Raw genomic sequence first — 24,111 nt, forward strand, 5'->3', positions numbered from 1 at the left:
ATTCACCAGAGACAGAGTGGGGAGCAGAACAGGCAGATGGACGAAGTACACTGCTGAGGGGAGCAGTAGGAGAGACAGGAGAGGTCTGCTGCACAATGGGGGTCACTTCCAGGGCTAGGGATAGAACTCACACTGAAGCAGCAGCAGCTAGCTTGCAGTGATGCATCCTAACCCATTGTGCCACCAGGGAGGGCCCAAACCTATTTCTTGACACTTCTATTTTGGCACTTTATGATCTTTACACTCTTTACCACTGCAACATACACATATATTCATACTCACTATGCACACTATTATAGCTATATAAACCTCCTTCAAAGCTGAGCAACAATATATATAAGCACTACATCTCTATTTTTGCAACTTTATTTTTCCTGGAATTAGTAATTGCCTTTGTTTGGATTGTACTTTTTTATTCAAACTCTTTCAAAATACTGCAAAACTCTTCCTAGTATAGCCAAATACCCAAGGTAACCAATCTGTCACTGCATTATTTTGGTGGCCTATCTCTTAGTTTTCCATCTTGCAGTTCTACTCTAAGCACTTTGCTCAAGACTTTTTATGTTGAAGCTACTAATTCTTTGTCCTATGTATTGCAGTGTATGTTCTTTGTTTCTGAACTTTTTGAAGTTATAAACTTAAATATAGCTTTTATTGTAGAAATATAAAAAGAGCATGTTAAGTTCAGTGGCCAATATTGTTTTACCTAAACCTTTACTCCCATTCCCTCCCATTATTTTGAAGTAATCCTAGGTTCATATAATTTTGTTTCACTGTTAAAGTATGTATTTCTAAATAAGAATTCTTAAAACACATTAACACACCTAAATATCAGTAATTTCTTAATCACTCAATGAAGTATTGAACACATTTTTTTTTGTTTTAGATGAATGAGAATGTATTGCTCAAACCTTAAAACTTAACCATAATAAGCCCATGACCTAATTCTTAGTTACATTTAGATACAAAGAACATCTATTTTTTTTATTGATGGCTATCAAGAGACTAAGAAAATCAACTACCTCTTTCAAGTTTCACTTCTTGTCACTCTCATTTCCTATTTTTTATTACAAAAGTTTATTTTTACATCATTTTGCACATTTTTTTTTCCATCTCGATTGTAATCCCCGTGGGTTTCCCATCACCAAATCACCCATGTGCCACCACCATAGTCCCATGCATTTCCCTCATTTCCTATTTTTAAAATTAGGTTCTGAGCATGATGGAAGAAAATGAAACAGTGGATGATATTGCAAAACTAGAGCAACAGGAATTTGGCTTGGATCTTGAAGAACTGGAAAGGCTCCATGATGAAAGTGAGGAAGAAATAGCAAGGGTATGGAAATATAATTTAAGCACCATAAAGTTATGATAAAGGATAAAAAAAAACATAATGCAAATAAAACAAAACTTTACCAGCAGAACATGAATTATGAAATTTAGTGTATATAACTGGACAGAATCAGAGATTATTGAAGTGGAGGGGGGCATTAGGGAGAAAAAGAGCATTTTTCTCTCCTCCATGACATGCCAACCATCTTCCACTGCATGTTTGAACATTTTTAGAAATCCTCTAGCCACCTCAGGACAACGTTGGACACTTTTGGTTTAGTAGGCCCTTTCTTAGAGCAGATACCTACAAGTACAGTTGCTAATTCGTGTTCAACATTTTGAGAAATCTCCAGTTTTCCATGGGCCAGTTCACATGACGGTTCCTTTTGTGCCTCGTCTTTACTAACACTACTGGTCTTTTTGAAATGAACCATTCTCACAGGTAGCATTTCATTATATTTTTGATTTTCATCTCCCCAATAATAAGTGATGATAAGCATATTTTTCCTGTAACTGTTGGCCTTCTGTATGTCTTTTTGGAATGGTGGCTACTTAACTCTTATGTCAATTTTATGTTTGGGTTATTTGTTTTCTTTTTGTTGAGTTGTATAAGTTCTTTATATATATATTGCATATCAGCCTTTTGTCAGATGTATCATGTACAATTACCTTCTTCCTTTCAGTTGGATGTCTTTTTGACCACTGGAGAGGCTGATCAAATGGCCTTAGCAATGGAGAGGGGAGCGTGGGATAGACTGGGAATCAGACAGGCTCTGATAATTGATATGCCAAAACAGCAGTTTAATAAAAAGTAATATAAAATTGGATTGACCTCTAGCTCAATGTATAAATGTAAAAAAAATTATAAAACACAAATTAAAGCCATTGCTCAGACAATAAATATGAAAAAATAAACAAGAAATTTTCAAGTCGAGGGGATATTTTTCATAGTTTTCTAACAATTATGGCAACAAAGTGAAATGCAAAATGTTTCTGAAGTAGTTCTTAAATTCTGTTGGGGCTTGCTTTCATCTTAACTCTTTGGCAAACTATTAAAATCAGAATGCTTAATCACTACCTAAGTATTAAATAATTAGATTATTTAAGCATCTAAAACTAATTGAGGGAGCACCCATTTCTAAAAGGTAACTTATACGACCCTCAGGAGTAGTGGGGCTTTCACATCTTTGGATATAACAGAAGAATTAAGTGAAACAAAGACCCCAAGGCAGAGGTCACAGACTATAACTTCAAATATGCAGAGACCAGAATTAAGTGCTCATTTAGATAACCAGCAGTTTCATAAGAATTCCAAACTTCTCTAATAAAAGAGAAAGTTTCGATACAGGGGTTTGCTTCCCTCTCTCGCACCCACCAGCAGGTCTGTGATTCAGTGTGCTCCAGGCCACAGCTGTGCACCTGTGCTCATACCCACCTGGCTCACGAGTAGGCTCTGCCTATCCTGAAGGTGCTTGTGTTGGCACCTTGATCCCCAAAGAGGGGTATCCCAAGCCTCCTGACGGAACTCCAGGAACTGTCCTCAAGGACAGAAAGTATTCCTGCAGTACTTCTCATGGGGGGCAGCTCCATGCTTTGGGGAAGATCAAACCCTCTCACTAAACATGAGCCTATGATAGTTTTAGTGAATTTACAGTTGAGATTTTTTTTTAATAGACCACATTCTCATTTTTATCTTTTCCCTTATTTATGCTCATAGATAAGAAAGGATGCAGAGATGCATAACCTAGCCAAGAGATACTTAACTGAACTTATCAAAGAAGAATGTTGGTATTCAATGGCTGTGAAAGGTCGAACTCTTAAGGTAACAGATATAATCCCAGGTTGAAAACTGCCAACACCGTGGTCAATGGACAATTTCACTTATATTCTCATGGTAGAAAATTTTTAGAAAGGTGCCCTGCCCACTCCTGGGCGGAATCACACCAAGTGCGTTCCTTGTCTCATTCTTCCTTCTTTGCTCAGATCCTGTGAGCTTCCAAGCCAGCATCTCTTCAGATTTTTCTGAGATTGCTGAGAAATCGCTTTCAGATTTCTTTCCTGTTTTCCTTTGTGACAATCCCTGCATCTGGGTCTTAATATGTCAGTTGCAAAAGGCTGCTCACTTACATTCCACACTTTCCACACTGAAAGTGAGACGTAAGAGTGTGCCTGACTTGACGGTTCCCAAAAGGTCCTTTTTCATTACAATTCCTCCTAACACAATTTCCCTCTTTTTATTATTTTTTTAAAATAAGATTTATTTATGCATACAAGAACTGTGGTACAGGCCAGAGGTGTGGGAGGTGAGAAGACAGACAAGAGTCAGAATGGGAAGAACAGGTGGATCTACTGAAATACATTGCTGAGGGGAGCATTGGGCAGGACAGGAGAAGTCTGCCAAGCCATGTGGGTCACCTCCCTGGCTGGGGATCAAACCTGTGCTGCAGTAGATGTGGACAGCTTCATAGTGCTATGCTTTAACCTGCTGCAACACCAGGCAGGGCCCAATTTCCCTCTTTTTTAGCAACCAAACATCCTATATATGGTCATTCCTCATTTATGAAATTGAAGTGTTCAAGAACAGATAATTTCTCAAGTGCAGCACATTTGGAGCTGGATAATTCTTTGCTGTGGGGGCTAACCTATAGATAGAAAATTTAGCAACATTCCTGGCCTCCATTTACTAGTCATCAGTAGCACCCCAAACTCCCATTAGTGAAAGATAAAAAATGTCTTTAGAGATTACCACATAGCTCTGGAGCAGGGTAGGCAAAATCACTCCTGGTTGAGAACCAATGCTCTAGGAAAATAAAAATCCTTTGCAAGGATATCCTTTGTATTGTATTTCTATACAAATTGTACTCCAATACTAATAGCATACATTGTCTTAAGGGAAGTTTCCATTGTCAATATCACTCAAGCATATAACCCATGAATTAATTCTAATCAGGGAAACCATCTCCCACTCTACCCAGATACACACAGTTGCACTAAAAATGGATTTATTTCTTCTTCATTTTTTTCAAGTGCTTTCACATCCCCTGTATGGTTGAGAACTTCCCAATGAAAGAACGTTCCAAGGAAGAGATGAAAGAGTTGAAGAGAGTTGTGCAGCAAAAGAAGATTGAAACAGATTGTCTTAAAGTACAATTTTAAATAGCTTTGGGTTAATAAAAGTCATGTGTTTTATTGCAGTGTCAGCATGTAGATTTGAATTGGGATACAATTTAAAATAAGTTTAGATATTGTTTGCATTCATATTTTCATTCCTTGTTAATTTGTAGACTATCTCCTAGACTATATCTACACAAAAAATCAAGGCTATAGTCGACACAACACTGACTAGCCCAGTCCTGGTCAGAAGTTCTCTTCATCCATAACTTTCTTTTATCTTATCACTAGGGACTGTACTTAAGCTAACTGACCAGGGATGAAGTAGAGCCTGTTTTTGTGGAATTATGGTTTTCCTAAAGTAGTTCCAGCTCTTGTTTTTAGCAATAACCTTTGTCAAAACATTGAAAAATACTGACTCTTTGGTGTACTTTTGTTTGACCAGATCTTTGTATCCATTATTTTTCTCAAACATCAAATAAGGTATACTTAATTTTTCTTAACCTATGTGAATACGTTTCTTTGTAAAATATGAAGAGAAAAGGTATAATGTTCAAGTACTAAGACTCAAAATATATATAAGCCTTTCTGACAGAAAAATATAGTATCAAGAACAAATTTTACTCTTTGGATTAATTTAATCAGTTTCCAAAGCTTTAATATCTTGTGCAAAAATTTCAGGGTCCATTTATTACTTTGAATTCAATTTCTGGCAAGACTAGTTTAACACCTTAAGATGACTGTTGAAATAATAAAAGTTGTCACAAAATTGCCCTTTAAAGAATTATTGCTATTGCATAACCCCCATGACATATTTATCTATCTTTAGTTCCGGAAGGAAATTGTAGAAGTTCAGTCTTCACCTGGCTTGAGTAAACCACATCATGATGAGGAAGATGAAGAGGAAGAAGAAAATGTGGTTATAAAAGACACCAACTTGCCCAATTACCTGCTTGGCAGTCTGAGTACTGAGTTTGGAGTAGATGTCTCTTTATTATCAAGCCAATTGGAACTTCATTCAAGAGAGGAGAAAATCAACCAAATAATATTACTGAAAGTGGGTGGATTTTTTAATTTATCACTGAAAATCTCTAATGCTCACCTTGAGATGTCTTACAAAGACTCAAATTGAAATCTAATAATGTCTTACGTCTTTCAAGTTTATAGAGAAGTATACAGATGACTGGCATCTATATTCTTAAAACGGAGGTTTCATATAGAGAGTTATTTTCATCTATTTGGACTCTGTAATACCAAATTATCTGAAACCTATTCTGGATGATACCACAAACCTAAGAAATTAAGTCAAATCTAAGAAATCCTTGAAGGCTATCTTCTCAGCAACCCTGATATAAATTAGTACCTCCTTATGAGATCATGATGTATTATTTATCCCCTTAACCTGGATATACAATTTCCACTCTAAAATCTGGGCCTTAAGTCATAGTATCCCTCAGCCTCTAAACTCCTGCTTCTTACTTGCCAATCAAACAAATCAGCCTCAGAACACATCTATACACACCAAATAAAGATGCAGTAGCTGGGACTGTACCAGTGCAGGTGGTTTATAAGGTAATGTTCTGTCCTGTTCTGAAAACTCTTCAGCCATGACTATGACTATAGTTCTAGCCTCCTGCCATGTTACTCTGCCTCTCTTCATATCTTTTTCCTTCCTGCTGAAATATCTGTGCATTTATATATTTACTTATGTATTTATTTATGCATACAGAACTGGGGAACAGGCTAGAGGTGTGGGGGGGGGTAAGAGGATTCACTAGAGACAGAGTAGGGAGCAGAAGAGGCAGGTCCACTGGATGAGGGGAGCAGCAGGGAGACAGGAGAGGTCTCTGCCACACCATGTGGATCACCTCCCTGGCCAGGGATCAAATTTGTGCTGTAGCAGCTGTGGTTACCTTTGTAGTGCTGTGCTTTAACCTGTTGTGCCTCCAGGGGGGGCCCAATTTCTGTGCTTTTATACTCAATACTATTTAGTTACCTCTTTTGTTGCTGCTGCTTATCCATGCCCTCAGGGTCTCACTGTCCCACTGCTTAAAAAGCATTTTCCAGTAAGAAGGTAATTTCAGCCCAAGACAAATTCTGGTGTGGCAGTTAAGATTATTTTTTCCATCCTGTTTTAATGGTTTCAACTTTAATAGAATAGATGAACTCTGATGGGACAATTAAGGCTACTTTTGAGACAACCCATTGTTCTTCTGATCAGCAGAGATGGGGGCAGTCTAGTTGGACCTGCCTGTACCTTAGAGAGGCCTGACCCAGCTGGCAGCTTGAGTCCCTCCTGCCTGAGGGTGACCTATCCATGTAGCATAGACTATAATGTGTGTGAGTGAGCTTCTCTGAGAGATTCTCCAGCTCCTATAAGCCATCTCTTCCTCACCACATCCCCCCAGACAAGGGTCCAAAGAACAGATATTCCCCAGCTAAAACATGACATCTTGATTTTTAAACATTTTATGGTAGATTTTTAGAACATACACAAAAGTAGAAAGACTTAGCCCCCAAAAGCTTCTAAGCAATCCATCATCTACTTCTAGAATTTTCAACATACAGCACATCAAGCTGCCACTTCTATTTCTGACAGTAGGTTGTAAGATCACATTATGCTGTTGCCTTAATCCAGCCTATGGTTGGAAGCCACTGTAAGTGACTGAATCAAGAAGTGACTTAAACTTTCAGAAAGATCAGTTTTCTGTCAATTTACAAAATAACATTGGAGGGGAAGTAAAACCGTGAGATCGTGCTGCCAAAACCGATATAACATGTGATGTGTTTTCAGTAACATTTTGATATTTCAGGATATCATTTACAAGGTAAAAACTGCTTTCAATAATGAGTTCGATGCTGCATATAAACAAAAAGAGTTTGAAATTATGCGTGTGAAGGAAAAAAATGTAAGACTTCAAGAAATTATTGTAGATCTGGAATTAGAAGAATCAATCTGGCAACCAGAATTTGATGACTTTGAGAAGCCAGAGAGAATCCTTGTTGTGGAAAATAATGAGGTACTGGCTGATGGCTTACCGGGCTAATGGTTTAACTCCTCCCCGCTGTGTTTTCCCAAGACCTTATTTAGTCATGTTCTTGTTTACACTACTGGAAGCAACAGTGTTAGGGAGAATTCTTGGTTATAAATAATATTAACAGCTGACATAGTCTCAGCACTAATGAGGGTTTCATCTCTGAATCCCATGAAGTCCAGGGAAGATGGGGACACTACTACTAAAAACAAACAGGATTCAAACCCTCTAACTTTGTGGAGAGTCTAAAAGTCCTCTTTGTTAGCTTTTTCTCCTTGCTTTTCAGCTTCATCTCTCAATTTCCACTTTATGTTTCCTACACTCAAGAAAGCTGGAGGTTTTACCTTGAATCTCTTGCTCCTAACTCCAGACCTGCCAGGGCAGGGGCTCCCTGGCCAGTCTGGGCCCAGCACCTACACCCAGAGGTGAGGCCACACTGAGTGCCAGGCTGAGGGACCTCTGGTCATTACCTATGTCACCAGGGTGGTATGGGTCCCAGAAGGAGGCTTTCTTAAAAGGCACAGAGGGAACTGGTTACAAAAACTGCTTAAACAATAAAAATATCAGCATGCCACTTCTTAAAAATATAAAATGCCAGAGAATCCCCAAAGAAAACCATTTGCTCACATAAAGACAATTTGCTTGGGAGCAAAAGAGAACAGCATTGCTTAGGAGTAATAACACAGGATCCCTCCTGAAAAGCTGAAAGCTGTTCTTAGTGCCTCAAAGAGACTGAGACTAATTTATCACTGTAAAGCCTCCATTTTACAGATGAGGAAATAAGGCACAGAAGAGTTAAGTAGTTTGATCACAGTTACAAAGCTACTTAAGAAAGTTAGGATTCGACCCCCAAACAATCATGCTTCCTTCTCACCTCTCCTCTCTACAGTATGTGTTTAGGGAGTCATTTTTCCCTTGACCTGGACTCTTGCCAGGTAACCTTAAGACTCTGGAGCAGTGACAGCAGGACCTCACTCTCCTGCTCTCACCAAGGTCTGCTCTGGACAGTATGTATGTAATTAATCTCGCCAGCTCTGCTGCTTCTCCTACTACACCCCTTCTACATTCAAGAGAGTGATTTCATTACAACCCAAACTGACACTGTCCTTCCCCAGCTTAACCCACTGCAGTGGCTGCTCCTTTCCTTTGGCAAGCACTCTCCAGTTGATTCTGGTTGTGAATCCTGAACTCCCTCCCTCATAGGCTCCTCCCTACCTTGCTCAGTCCTGGCCACCTTTGCATTCTCAAAAGTCCTTGACTGTCTCATAAGTTATTAACCTCCCAGAACCTCCGCCCTGCAGATTTGGCATAGATGACACATCTTTGAAACCAACCTCCCCAACCTACCACTTAAATCAGCCCCCCATTAAATAATCTCTAGTGATGGGGATGGGTTTTAAGACTCAATCAGGAAGTAAAGCTCTGTTTTTCCAACCCTGTCATTTTAGATCTCCTCTTCATTCCAAGATAGGAAATTGGTCGCAAATCTTGATTGCCCTTTGGATCCCCTTAATAATACCTTCTTACCTGAAAAAAGGTTGGCTTGAATTTTATTAAGTGTAACAGCAAGAAACTACATTTTCTCTTTCAGATTACAGCTCCAAGGCATGTTAGTTCTCGGCAAAAAGACAAAATAGGATCGGCCATAACCCATGAAATGGAGCAAAGTTTGCGTCGGGTATGCAGTTTTGCATAAACAGTACCTAAAACCCTCTTTCCTTTAGGAATACTTGTTCCTAATTTGGCCTAGTGGTCATGTATTTAGAATTTCCTATAGAAGCACATCAGGCATTTGTCATGCTCAGTGGCCCCCAGACCTCAGTGACCACCTTCTCCCTTTCCTCTACATGCCCCTGTCCCCCTCCCCAGCCCTAAATGCAGTCACAGTAACACTGGGTGAGAGGCTGCCATGGTGACACTGGAGTGTCAAGAGTCTCAGCTACCCTCTCTGGTCCTGCTCTTTCCCAGAAAAGTGACACAAGACAGAGAGCCCTGATGGACATGATGGGAGGAGTACTGGAAGTCAAGAAGGAAGACATTTTAAGAATGGTGAGATTTTGGAATATTCTTTTTGAAGGAGAAATGAGGTGGAGAGCACCACTTAATTTTACCATTTCTGTTACATGAACCTTTTTTAAAGAAATTCTTTAGCAACAGATATTATCCCCCTAGAACCTCAAAATCATACATCAGGAATTTAAAGAAATTTGAAACCTCAAACTTCTTTTCCATTTTGACCAAAAGCAAAGGAACAAAAATAAGCTACCAGTGGTTTGGGGTCTCTACAGAAGGCTGGATAATGATGCACCTGTAATTCTTTAGAAAGCATTGCCTTGAATGCAGACATGCTTGTCAGTTCAGGCACTGTTCTGCCAACGAAGATAACAACTCACGCATCTGAATCTGTCACCCATGAGTATGGATGGGTATATCCCAAACCATCCACTATCGCTTAAGCCACTCATGACATTTTTTCATATCCTTTGATCAAAGGCATCATCATGCCAATATGAAAAACTATAACCTTTTAAAGGGCTTTTATTATTTTTTAACTGTAATGGTAACTCAGAACTATTAATGTATGACCGTGTCTATGTTCAAGCTAGAGTACATGCTTTCATTTATGTCTTCAGGTGATCCCTCAACCTGCTTTCATGGCAAAACCTGATGCTTTGTGGACTGAAGAGGAAAGGAAACAATTCAAAGAGTATGAGAAAAAAGTGAAGGAGTTAAATGAAGAAAGAGATAAATATAGAAAGGTCAGCAGAGCAGTGTTATTTTAACCTATCACATTAAGGGTTTTGTTTCATCTCAAGTTAATGCCCATCATTTTCGCAGTTTTTAGTAGCTGAAGGATTGTATTTGAGCTTAAATTTTCAAGAGAATTCAGAGAAGTCAATGGAGGTAAACTGAAACAAGAGGATAATTTAAGAGTAAAAGAATATTTAACAACTTTTTAAGTTCCTGATTTCAGCATTTCCCACATTGTTGTAATTCACTTGGTTTGTTCTCCATTCTTCAGATGTTGAAGGACACCCATTATAGTATGCTCAGTGCACTGTCCCATGGTATCTGTGCTGACCTGAGCTCAGTAATACTTTTGCTTGATTTGGTCTCAATCTCAAGAAGACTACAGAAGAGAATGACACAATCAGCACAGCATTTAGTTTACAGCTGTAATTTCAGACTTTTGTAATGCAGTTCTACTTTTATCCCCTTTCATTGAAGGTAAAGAAACATTCCCACATTAAAATTACTTATAATTATAAAAGAGAAACAAAAGACGATGGTATACAACCCAATAATGGTTATTCTCTGAAAAGAAAGTGAAATCATACCACCCTTCCATACAGTAGGATTTGTCAGTTTCAGAGTGGTCATAACTCATGAATCATTTCCTTGAACCTACTGCTAACCTATAAACCTATTTTTATTCACTGCAGTTCTTTAACAGTGCCCGTGCATTTTACCCTAAGGCAGTACTTATCTAAAAGCCAGAAAGAGCAGCATTGAGTGTAAATAAAGATTTGAAGGCGTTAGGGAGTATAAATGCCTAAAGTTGGGCATTGACCCTATGGTCTTGCACTGTAAAATACTTCACACTTACACTCTCCCCTCCCTGATCCTTGATACTCTACCTGGCAAAACCCAAACTTGGCACTAAGCAATGAGAAAAGAAATAGAATTAGTTTACATTTAAATTAGTGGCTATAATCTTCATTGGGTCTAGAGAATACTCGGCACTGTATTTCCCCTCTAGCTGGTCCATAGGAACTGGGAGATCTTGTTTAAAAAGTAGATTCACATTCTGTCATTCTGAAGATGTGGAAGAACACAGATTCCCCATTTCTAATGAGCAGCTGCTGCTCTGAGAACCACACTTTGGGAAGCAAGTTCACATCAGGCATTCTCCGCTATATTAGGGTCCCAACACCTGACCTCAACTCACCCTCGCCTTATTTTCTCTCTCAGTGGGAGAAGAGATGCAGCTATGAGAGATTTTCCTTACTCTTTTCCACCACATCTACTGCCCTGAGTCCATACACGCTCCAGCCTTTCTGTTTCTTATGGGAAAAATGGCCTTGCCTTCCACTCACTCCTCCCAGCAGTCTGCTCCTCTGCCCCTCAACCCCACCTCTCCATGTTCATGTCCCTCTCTACTGGATGTTCCCAGCAGCTTCAGGCCATGCTGTCACCTTAGGCATCTCATCCATCTCTTATTTTACATACACACAAAACACTTCCGCCAAGAGGATTTTTAATTCTATGTTCTTTTTAATTCATTAAAAATAAAAAAATCTAATAGAGAAAACATTCTCTTGAGCCACTTTTGCCTCAATCCACTGTGTTTAATATCTTCTCAAAAGATATTCATGGTCACCAATTTCTCTCTCCTCAATCTTTTTTTTTTTTTTAAGATTTATTTATTTATACATACAGAACTGGGGTACAGGTCAGAGAAGCAGGGGCAATGAGAGACTTCATCAGAGACAGAGTGTGGAGCAGAACAGACAGACTGACAAAGCACACTGCTGAGGGGAGCAGCGGGCGGGTCAGGAGAGGTCTGCCACACCATGTGGGTTACCTCCAGGGCGGGGATCGAATTCATGCTGAAGCAGCTATGGCTAGCTTCATGGTGCTGTGCTTAACTAGTTGCACCACCAGGGAGGGCCCTCTCTCTCCTCAATCTTAAAAAACCTTTGTGTATAGAAAATGTCAAACATATCAAAGCAGAGAGAACAGTATAATTACCCATCATCCAGTTGTAACAATTATCAGTTCAGGGCAAATCTCATTTTATATTTCCATCTACTTTTGAAATAGGTGATTTTTTTTTCACCAACTTCTATCTTCAAATTATTCAAACACACAGAAATGTCTCATAAAGAGTAATCCATATCCCTAAAAAGCCTATGCACCCAGTTTTTCATACTGCCATTTATTTTTTTTCTCCTGAGTTGCTGAGGATAAATTGCAGACATTGCGACAGTCCCCAAGACAACAGCATAAATCTCCAAAGAACAAAGACACGCTTCCACGTGACTGTACCAAAGTGACAGGAAGTGTAATGCTGACATAACACAATTCTCTAAATACAATCCATATGCAGACTTCTCTATTGTCTAATATACTCCATAGCTTTGCTGTTGCGGCTAATCCAAAAAAAACGAATCAACTGCACTTGGATTTCATGTCCTTTTAGTCTCCTCTAATGGAGAAGTGCTGCATTCATTCCCTGACACAAAGGCCAGCTGTTCAGTGGAATGTGGCTCAACTAGGCTTTGACTGTTTGCTCATTAGACTGGGGAAAATATACTTGACAGTAATCCAGCATAGTCCAGGCCATGCATCACATCAGGGGCAGTGCAGGCCAGCTGGCCCCCACTACAGGTGGGACCTGATCACTTTGGGATTTATTTAAAAATGAAAAGCTAGGCCCTCCCTGGTGGTGCAGCGGGTTAAAGCACAACACTAAGAAGCTTAAGCCACTTCCGCATGAGTTCGATTCCAGCCTGCCCCAGAAGTGACCACATGGCATGGCAGACCTCTCCTGACCCACCCGCTACTCCCCTCAGCAGTGTACTTTGTCGATCTGCCTGTTCTGCACCACGCTCTGTCTCTGGTGAATCCTCTCACCCTCTGCATCTCTGGCCTGTACCCTAGTTCTGTATGAATAAATAAATAAATCTTAAAAAAAAAATGAAAAGCTAGAAAGTAAAAAAGTGTAATGAAGGTGTATTTACAGCTTTAAAAAAATCAATGTATTTTTTTAAGGGTTATATTGTATGCCTGGAAATTTCTGTCTTTAATAAAGAGTCAGAATTTCCTGGGGAGATTTCTCAAATCTATTTTACCAGGCCTACTTCTATCAGAATCATTAGCAATGATCAGTTTTCTTTTAACCTTCCATGTAATCTTTTTTTTTTTTTTGTAAAAACTTCAGATAATACATTAAACAGATCCAGGTGGAACATCTCTGGTTGAAGAGGGCAGAGGACCCAGAACCCCAGGGTACCTGCCCTCCACCAGCACCTCCCAGGCACATTTGATGTACCTGCATGCTAACGTTGCTACTGATTTCCCTTTAGTCCTTAGAAGCAGAAATGAAGAAACTTCAAAACTCAATTCAAGAAAGCACACAGAATTTTGATGAACATCTGAAAAGGCTCTTTGAAAAGAGAGTAAAGGCAGAGATGGTTGTTAACCAGGTAAGTAAAGGCTTTATTTAAGTGACTTATTGTAAGGATCCTCCAGGTGGCTTGTGGCACCCTAGTGACTGTGCTCCTGCAGGGCCTGGTTCCCACTGCAGCTCCCTCCTTGCCACTCACCCCCTCTCTTGCTACCCCCCTGTTCATGTGCCTGGAACTTCCCAATTTCTCCTCCTTTCCAACTTCGCCTATAATGCTCTGCCAATTTTGTTTCCTTTTGCCCTATATCTACCTATCTGTCAAGGGTCAGATTAAAAACCCAGTTCCTTAGTCTAAGTTTGACCTTCCCATTAAATGTTCTTTTATCGTTGATTAATCACTGCATCTAAATTTTAATTTTTGTGAGATTACTTTTCAAATGCTCCCTGGACTATCAGCTCCCCAAGGATAGGGGTTGAATCTCATCAATCTTGTGTGTCCAGCAGCTAATAAAGGACTTAAATTACAGTATATGTTGAATGAATGAATAATCCATGTTCCAAAACACCAGATGAACAAGCTGGCTTAATTTGATTCAGCAGAAGAATATAGATGAAGTGTGCAGTAACTAGAACCAAGATGACCAAGGAATGAGGCCCAAAATCTGAGGGAAATTATTTTTAAGAATGGATTCTATAGCTGGCTAGACCATCAGTTGAGTGTAAGAGGAGAATCATGGCATTTTGAGACATGCAAGGTCTTGAAAATGTATATGCATTTATTTTCCAGGAGCTATTGGAAATTACATCTCACAAAATTAGGGCAGTCAACCCAAAAATGTAACAAAAGTTAAGGGCATCTCCAGGAGGATGTCTGTATCCTCAGGGTTCCAACAGGACTGTACACTGAGGGTCACTAAATGGAAGAGGTTAACACAGGCACTCCTGAGGTTGGCAGGATGAAGAGAAATAGCAAGGAATGTCACAACAGCCAAGGACTTAAAAACAGCCAGTATCATCTCTGGAACTAGAGACAAGGAAAGGGAGCACTTTCCAGGACCCGGGAAGACCTGTAATCAGGGAGGGGCTGCCCCTCTGGGGCATGGACATCTACAGAACATAATCACTGGCCAGGGATAATATATACTTGGTAGTTGGCCATGGGGAGATTGGGAATGAATCAACATTATTTTTAATGGCTAGAAAATAGAAAATCTGAGCACCCAACAGCTGTGAATGGATAAATTAAATTGGGTTATCCATGTAATGGAGTATTACTCAGCAATAAAAAGTACTGATAAATGCTTCAGCATGGATAAACTTTAAAACCAGGTTAAGTGAAAGAAGCCACACATCTGAGACCACATGGTTCCATTTATGTGGAATGTCCAAAAGAGGTTATTCCATGGAAAACTGACTAGTGTCACGCTGCTACAGCCTGCTTCTCAGAGGGATGCAACTGGCTCTAAAGGAGATTCTCACAGTGATGCTTGCACATGAGGCATACACCAACATTTAATTATATACTTTAAATGAGTGAAGTACACCTTAATAAAGCTGTTATTTTTTCAAAGATATGTTTAGAACATCTTGTCATACAAGATAAGGAGGAAACCATCAAAATCACAAAGTACTCAAGAGCCAACTTTAGAAGCTCCCCTCAATGGAACAATTTATGCTTCAATGATGACATTAATTGTAATTTATTGTAACCAATCAAACTTACTGACATTTATGAATTTGTCATACTTTAAAAAGAAAAACTCTAATTGTTCACCTGCAGAAGTTAACAACCAATTCGTTATTTAAATCTGATAAAGAGAAAACAGCAAATATTTATTTTGCATTCCTGTATGAACTGTACCACTAACTAACCAAATAGCAGTTGAGAATTTTACTTAATAAATGAAAAAAGAAATGACAAAAATTCTTTATTCATATGACAAGTCAAAAAGTGGTATCACCAGGAGGGTGTCTTGACCCTCAAGATCCCCACAGAAGTGGTACACTAGAAGGTCACCTTTGAGAAGGGTTAATGCCAGGACTCAAAGTGATACCACTTTTTTGCAACTCTCAAGGGGGTGAATAGCTAACATCACAAATATACAACCAAACACTGGATGTCTCTTAATCAAAAAACACAGTGTTGCAAAAAAAAATAAATAATTAGACCTGGGTCTAGTGATTAGGCATCTGACCTGGCTACCAGATTTCAGGAAACCATCGAATAAGGATGCAGACAGTGGGGCCCAGACGCAGAGGGGTGCAAGGGAACTTGTGGCTTCTAAGAGACTAAAAAATGTAAGCCTGTTTTAAATGGACAAGGTATGTTGTGCTATCTAGAGATGCACACTTGGGTAACAGAACTAAAAAGAAAAACAAGATGTGATTACTAAGAGTCAGGGCAGTGGTTAGCACTGGAGTGGAGATTATAAGAGGTCCCAGAGAAGAAGTTTCCACAGTGGCAAGTTTCACTTCTTGGACTGGGCGTTAATTACAAGGGTATCTGCCAGTGTAAACACTCCCCAAACTATGCATAAGTTCTGATTTTTCTGTGTGTTTTATCTTACAATATAAGAAACTGTGTGTAGTAAGGAAAGTAAAGGTAAAATAACTGAATGTTTATTTTGCATCCTTTTATGAAAAGGAATTTCTCTAACTTGTATGTCAAAAACTTGTTTGATGAATGCCCGGTCTATGATTCACAATAGAAAATCCTTTCTCAGACAGAATTAATTATTTCTCCCCCTCCCCTTTTAAATATTTCTACAGGAAGAATTGAAAATAAATAACCTTGTTTTTTCTTTACTGTTGGATGAAGAAATAAGCAGCAGAGAATCATGCCTGAACAACTACCTTTTAAGGAAGCAGGAGGAGAAAGTAAGTATAGTATCTGACATCCGAATACAAGCATTTCTGACAGACATGCTCCTTATTTAACAAGAGCTCACAGGCCTAGACTCAGCCTCTCATCCACATACCACATCCCCTCCCTGTCTGGTCACATTGCTCCAGGGTCAGCTGAAAACACCACCTCCAATCTGTTAATAAAGTGATATGATTCAGCATCTGCAATTCATTTATTCAAAAGAACCATGCAATGTTCAAACAATGTATAGTTTATAAAGTGAAGTTGTCAAATCTCATGGTTAGAAGGATTACTGACTGATTGTGGGATCTTAGACAATACATACAACCTTTTACAGTATTTGCGACTTCTTCTTTAAGGAGTATTTTTCTCTCTGGACCATTTGGTACCCTAAGTTTTATTAAATATGTAAGTAATGGGTTAGCTGGTAAAGTGAGAAGCTATCCTATACTGAAAAATTCTAGGAGCATGATTAGATATGTTGTTTTGTTTTGTTTTGTTTTGTTTTGTTTTTATTAAAGATACAATGATTGTAAAATGCTTGTCAAAAGATGTCAACATTTGTTAGTACTAATAAAGACATGGACACATATGAATGAATTAAAGTATCAGATATGACACATAATTTTGACCAAGAGCCAGTTAAACAGTGTATACGAAGCACCTTCCGAATGTAACCCTGCAGGGTACTGACTACCCTTCACAGGTGAAGAGACAATCTCATGCCTAAGTCATCACTAGTATATGATGTACCACAACAGGTACTGGACTGTGGACATAAAGACCAGGCAGATGAGAACAAGTAGAAACCACTGAAACCACTCAGAACTCGGTGTTTGAAGGGAATCGGGCACCCTCACTCATGGCAGGCAAGGGTGTGGGAAAGCTTTAATAGTGAAATGAAGCAAGAGCTCCAAGTCCATGCGGACTGGAAATTGGTGCAAGGGAAGCTGGAGACAGGCTATTTAGATCTGGGAAATCTGGGACTGTTTTAGGGAGCATACTTGACTTTCTCTGGTTGGCCCTAAGGTGGAAATGGTGGCAAGAATTAGGAAATCTGAAAGCTGCTGATCAAGTCCTGGCAGTTTAGGGCCTGTCACTGCGGAGGATGGGGGTCAGCTTCCTGGTGGGTCAGAGCTCTATGTTTGTATATGGCCTGGCCTTCATTCTCAGAACCCAGTCCTTGTGATTTGCAAGTCTGCAATTTCTTCTTCCTGCTGCCCTGCCAGGAATGCAGCAGGCTCCAGTCACACTCAACAGAACTGGCTATACTTAGAAACGGGTAATTGGATGTTTGTCTCCACCTGGTTTACTTTCGTCTGCCAATGTTACTGTCTATAATGGATACTTGACTGGCATTTATCTTGCACTAGGAAATTCCTTGTTCTTTCCCCAGTATTTTAGAGTCTCAGGTTTCAACCTGCTATTCCTCATGTTGTTACAGAACCAGACTGCAGAGGCCATCCAGAAAGCTAGAGGGGACCTTGAAGTCTACAAAGAGCACCATGACAACTTGCTGGCAGAAGACAAAGTGAGGGCCAGGGTCTTATACACTCACCAGTGCCACTGAGTTGCTGCTGCCTAGATTGGGGGACGGGAAAAGGAGTATAATTTAATTTCTTCATATTTTTCTCCTATTATAACTCCCAGGAAGGGGGAACTTCATTACATGCCAATTTTTATATCTGAAAATCACTGTATAAAATTCATGTTTGTAAACTACTCTAATTTAAGATTTCTCTTGTGCAAAAAACAGAGTGAGATCTTCTCTAGGGCTTTTTGAATTTCAGGTTACAGGCCTCACTTGTTGGTCATGAAGCCAATTCAATGGGCTATGACAAGCACCTTTATAATGGAAAAGAACAGGCAGACAGCCTTGAAGAAGAATGGAATGGAACAGAAACTTCAGTTCTAAATGATTTCTGTGACTGGTTATAGGAATTAACTTTTCTAATTCACTCAGGTGAATTCCTGTTCAGTATAAATCAGTGAGTGGTTGCCCTCTAACAAGTTTACCTAAGAAACCAAGTTTCCATGGAGTTTTAACATCAAAGTGATACAACTAACTCTATTTTGTCTTTTGAAGAGGTTATGAAACAAATGAAATGTTTCTGCACAAAACAAATTACAACCCTGGCATTATATATCTGTCCTTAGGTTCTGGATCGAAGCTTTAAAAAGGAATTTTCTGAAATTTCCAGTCATCAAGTGGAAGTACTCTACAAGCTTTTTAAACGCAGACCAAGGTTTGTTCCTCTTTTGTTTCTGGGGGCAAGAGAAGTTTGTAAATGAAAAGGAGTGTTATTCAATTTAATCTCTTTCTGCCAATCATGGGAATATTGAATGTAACATCTTTTATGTGGATATGTTTGAGAATTATGATCATAACTCAGAATTTTTTAAGATTATTCTCACATATTAAGGTAGACCATGAAGAATATGAGTTCATTATTTTAGAAGTTATATATCTAGATAGCATGGTGCTCTATTTTAAATATGAAAGCAGTTCATCATCATTCAGAGATGGCAAACAAAGATGTATTCCAGCAAACATGAGTCCCTTGTGTGGAAAATTGGAATTACACACAAGAGGTTTCCAGGACTTAGTAAGTTTGGGGAGATACTGGGTTCTTAAAAGAAGTTAAACAGCTTTCTTTACTGACAGGTTCTCTACCCAACATGTGTTTTGGCCTTTGGCTCTCCAAACATAACAAACAGAATAAGTGGTATTTTCCAAACTTATTTGACCACAAGCCCCTTTTCCTGAGTGCATCTCATCTGATTATATACAATTTTTAAAAATGCCAGTATAAGTAGTTGAAAATAACCATCAAACAGGCTATATACATTTCTGATTTTTAAACTGAAAGTAGCATTAGAATTGTACTTTGCTGGTTTCCTTTTTTTTTTTTTTAAATTGAGATTTCCATAATTATCAATCAAACATCATTTAGAACTCATGGAGTTTGGCATAAAAGGATAGGCTCAATTGTGTCTGAAGTACAGACTCATTCTCTTACCGTTGACAGGTTACATATAACCTAGGGATTCAATGTAGAATTCATTTCTTGGTTTTCCTATCTTTAAAGGGCTGAGTCATGACAGCCAAATACATTTCCTTTCCTTGTGAAGAAAGAAGCAAGACCTCCCATATATTGGGAGAAAGCAGCGGCGATAACACAGGCTTTGTTTTGGTTCTAAATCTTATTAAACCCATGGGGTTGAGCCAATAGCTTTTCCGAAAGCCTCATATTCCTCTTCTGAGAAAAAGGCTAACAATGCTAACTTTTTTAGCATACAGTGTGCTGTATGTAAAGCATCTTGATTGTGAGTGCCTGGCACAGATCTTTGTAACCTTCTCTCCCCACCCTCAGTCCAGGGAAACAAAACTAACCTACAAATGTGGGTTTAAAGAGGCACTTCTCCAACTGGGCATATATCTGAACATATTTCAGATTATTACATGCAGACAGCATATCAGGAGAGGATATGGCTCCATCAGGGATGTACCAGGAAGTGTCCACAAGTCTGATGGGCATTTACTTACCTGCTTAAAATACACACACTTTCTACTCCAAGTAAAGCTGACAACAGCTAGGGACAGCTATAGTCCAGCCAAGTCAATGCCTGGAGATCAAGAGAATATGGAGGAAAGTCAAAGTGTTGCTGTTCTCTTTGGAATCATCCATCCCCTCCCCGAACGCCCCCAGCCTCAAGTGCCAAAGGAATTGTCAAGCAATGTCATACCTGTGCTAGTGGATTTTATTATTTAACTTTGATGTTATGTGTGTGCGAGAATGTGAAAGGTTGATGGACTTTTATTGGTAATACCAGGATTCACAAACCGAAAGTGCACTCAGATACAACCTCTATTAATCCTTTTGGAGAGCGACCAGGATCTGGGAAATTGAATAAGGAAGCCTTTGCCCAGTTAATGAGAGCCATGGATGAATTCGACAATGTTAATAACATGCCAGAAGGCTTGGACCCCTTGGTCTGGGAACATTTCTGCATGATCAGACGAACGAAAGTGGAGAATGAATACAAAGTATATAACCACATTTTACATTATTTATCTTATTTCATGGTGGTCACTGCTTCCAAAAGAGCTGTCAATTGTTTATACTTTCCTGCTAAGCTAGTAGTAATTAATATGATGATAATGATGAAGTAAAGTATTAAGCTCAGTGTTTTTGAGGGCTAAGATTAGACCTGAGCCTGCAGACCCATGCTGTCCTAAAAGGGGACCCCAGCCATGTGTAATTACAGTTTACTTGAAATAATGTGGCCAGACCTAATTGAGACCTCCTTTAAGTGGAAAATACACAGTTTTAGAGGCATAGGTATATTTAAAAAAAATGTTTTTATACTCAGTGCAGTTTGAAAATATCAAATTTGGGGATATACTTTAGTAAAATTATTTTCACCTCTTTCATTTCCAGCTACTTCACTTTTTGCAGTGGGGCTACTACAAAAATTAAAATTACCTATGTGGCCCACATCTGTGGATCCCATTATATTTCTTTGGACACACCACTGTAGACACAACTTTCCTTCTCCTCTCTGCCCTGTTTTCCAGTTGGCTTCATCTCTTTTTGCATAGGTTAAAATTATATTTCACCAGAACCAATTTTATAGTTTTGCTGCAATATTTTTTCATGTAGCAAAAGGTAACAATTTGAGAGTGTTTCATTGAGAGGAGAATTCTTTTGTTACTTCTTTAACACCTTTGCCTCCTCTCCCCCAAGCTTCCCTGAGGACCACAAACATCAGGCTCCTATAGTTTTGCTAAAGATATATGATTTTATAATTTTATCTAAGATGAGAACAATTTTTAAAATAAAAAATTTCAGCAGCTTGTATATTTCATTTTCAGCAAGAAGCAAATCTTATAGTTTTCAAATTATTCATGGAATGTACCATGCAAGATTTAAATATCTTTCAACTATATACATAATGGCAAGGATTTAAACTTGTATTAATCTTAGGTGGGTTTAAGGTTTTGTACCAAAGTTAAAAGTTGTACGTTTCTAAGGTTCTTAATATTAGTTTGCTTTTATAGCTAAAGCTCAGTGTGTGTGGTTTGGTTTCTTCAGGTAAAACAGAAAGCAGCTGGCTTAATGGAAATGGTGGCTTTTCTGAAGAAGAGAATTGAGGATGACGAGAAGGTGCAGCAGGACATTGACAAAGTGGTCCATGAGTTCATCGTGTAATTTGAATGTTCATATATTCAGAATTTTAGCTGGGACTTAGTTTTTGTTATCTTTGGGGGAAAGTGCCCATATGCTGCATTGCTGCTGGCACAGACAGATCTCGTTGGGGTTTCTACCTTTCTCATTACATAAGCCTTTATTTCAGGACCGAACTTATCCACATGCTCCATTACTTTTATTACAAAGAGCAACGTTTGGGGAAACCTTAGCTTTGTTTTATTGTGCTCCTTCCCTATAAAAATACAAAGGCTTTGCTTCTTCTAGTAAATACTTTGGGACTCATCACACAAGCAAACTACAGAAAATTGAACAGGTATCCAAGAAATGTTGATATAGAAACCTAACCAGCTAATAACCTCTCTCTTAAAGGAGTCTGTATTTTTTTCAGAGTGATAGGGACACAATTTCATGTCCTAGTTCCACTCTTCGTCATATTCATAGTCACTATGCTCTTTCTCTGATGAAATTCATCATTATACATCATTTTCATACCTAGGCTATAGGTAGGAATACAAGCTACACAGACAGGTTTGATAAGCAGCATACAATGATCTGTTAATATAGTATCAGAAGTACATAATACATAAGGTCAGAACCTGGACAATTATTAATTCCTTCTTGAATTATAATCAAAATAATATTCATCATAAAGTAAAACTTCATGAATGTGTTTCTGATGCCCCATTTATTGAACAGTCCAAATGTAATCCATGCCAAAAGTTTCTTAGAGACCTCCTAAAAGCTCATCATTGGGGAAGTAATTTCCATGTTAATCTCCAGCATATTTTCCTTCAGTTTAAGGAAAATTAAGCTGAATTTTATATTCTCAAGTAGGGTATTACAGCTCCTTACTTTGAAGTCTTTTTCAACTTAGATTACAGGAAGAAAAAGCGAGATACCAGTTGAATTTGACAGTCCAGATTCTCCTTAAACAAGGACAAATAGAAGTGGAAAATTTCCAGTTATTGCTGGACTATTCTGATGCAATTCTTATCAACAAAAACATAATTGAGGACTTGAATTCTGTGATTCGGGTAATTATCATTTTTTTGGGAAAAACTTGACATCAAATATGCTTCATTATTCTCCCATTTCTAAGATAAATCATTTTTATTCCATAGTCTGTGTTTTCTAACTTCACATTAAAATCACCTGAAGCACATTACAGACGTTTTCTGACCCATCCGCCCCTCACCTCAGCTATGGTTATTATTTTTTTAAGCTTTCCAGATAATCCTAAGGTACAAGAAATTCAGGAATATGGAGTTAAATGTTCATTCTAATATAACATCATTTTGAAAGGTTCAATCTACTTACCAAATGATAATCTTAAATAAGCTTGGGTAAATGACTTCAAACCTTGCTTGTTTTCTAAGGTAAACATGTCATGTTCATAAGTTTCCCTGGAAGCACTATTTTAGCTTCAGTCTTCAAATTGTGATATTTTATGTTGATTTTCTTTCCACTTAAAATAGTTTCTCATTTCCATTTTAACTTCTTATGTAACTCATGGATTCTTTAGAAGTGCTATTTATTTTCTATTTGGATATTTTGTGTTAATGTTGGACTAAACCCACGACACATTACTAATACTTTTTCTTTTGATTAGTATTTAAATTAGATTTATTAGATTTAAATCTAATCTTTAAATTAGTTTTTAGATAAAAAAAGGTTTGTTGCCCTTCATTTTCACTATTTCAAGGTCTTTATGTGAATCAAAGTTTCTGTCTTGCATCATATACTTTGTATGAAGCATTTCTTTTAAGTGGACTGCAAGCCCACTGGTGATGAGTGCTCTCATCTTCTGTCTGAAACTGCCAGATTCACCTTTGTTGCTGAAAGGCAGTTAGCTGGGGTGCATGGAATCAGGTTCTCAAGCATTCTTTTGCTTTGTTTTCTGCCCTGGGATGGGGGTGGTAGGTGTTCTGAGTATCTCAATCTCAGCTTCGAGTTGAAGTTTCTTCCCCAAGGAGACCCAGGTCCTGACCCGTTTCTGCCTACCAACTCAGGCTCCAGCTGTTCTATATTGAGAACTTCAGACTCAAGCCAGTAACCCTGCTCTGCGCCCTGACCCCTACAGTATACCCTTCCGTGTGGGTGCCAACTTTCATACGTCTTACTGTTCAGTACCAGGCCCCTGGAGTCCCTGATGTTGCCTGTGCCCAAGTCAACAGCTGCAGGGGTTCTGCACAGGTTGCCCCCTCAATTATGGGTCGTATGTAACCCTGCTAGCTCTATAAGCAAAGTTCACTTCAGTGGCCTACCGCATCCTAGCTGGCAATTGCTCGTACAGTCACCCTTTGTTCCCTCAGCTTTTTTGGCTTTGTTTTACTGCAATTTAGCTGTATCTGGAGATGAATCTGGCACCTTCACCCTGCCAACATATTGCTGGAGTCCCTGTTGCCATTTTTGGAAAATTCTTGG

The 24,111-nt window shown here is 38.8% G+C and overlaps 1 protein-coding gene across 1 annotated transcript in view; it reads left to right on the plus strand.

Annotated features, from left to right (window-relative positions):
* Positions 1-24,111, plus strand: part of CFAP43 (cilia and flagella associated protein 43) — a 69,315-nt gene that overhangs the window by 40,673 nt on the left and 4,531 nt on the right. Inside the window, exons 20-35 of the mRNA XM_012723461.1 lie at positions 1,211-1,336; positions 3,050-3,154; positions 4,360-4,476; positions 5,273-5,500; positions 7,257-7,463; positions 9,070-9,151; positions 9,403-9,410; positions 9,447-9,527; positions 10,112-10,237; positions 13,568-13,687; positions 16,378-16,485; positions 17,919-18,005; positions 18,632-18,720; positions 20,309-20,522; positions 21,571-21,683; positions 22,562-22,721. Of these exons, the coding sequence (XP_012578915.1) occupies positions 1,211-1,336; positions 3,050-3,154; positions 4,360-4,476; positions 5,273-5,500; positions 7,257-7,463; positions 9,070-9,151; positions 9,403-9,410; positions 9,447-9,527; positions 10,112-10,237; positions 13,568-13,687; positions 16,378-16,485; positions 17,919-18,005; positions 18,632-18,720; positions 20,309-20,522; positions 21,571-21,683; positions 22,562-22,721 (1,971 nt within the window). The remainder of the gene's footprint in view (positions 1-1,210; positions 1,337-3,049; positions 3,155-4,359; positions 4,477-5,272; positions 5,501-7,256; positions 7,464-9,069; positions 9,152-9,402; positions 9,411-9,446; positions 9,528-10,111; positions 10,238-13,567; positions 13,688-16,377; positions 16,486-17,918; positions 18,006-18,631; positions 18,721-20,308; positions 20,523-21,570; positions 21,684-22,561; positions 22,722-24,111) is intronic.

This window comes from Condylura cristata, unplaced genomic scaffold, assembly GCF_000260355.1.
Source record: "Condylura cristata isolate star-nosed mole 26May11 unplaced genomic scaffold, ConCri1.0 scaffold00011, whole genome shotgun sequence".
Classification (NCBI taxonomy): domain Eukaryota; kingdom Metazoa; phylum Chordata; class Mammalia; order Eulipotyphla; family Talpidae; genus Condylura; species Condylura cristata.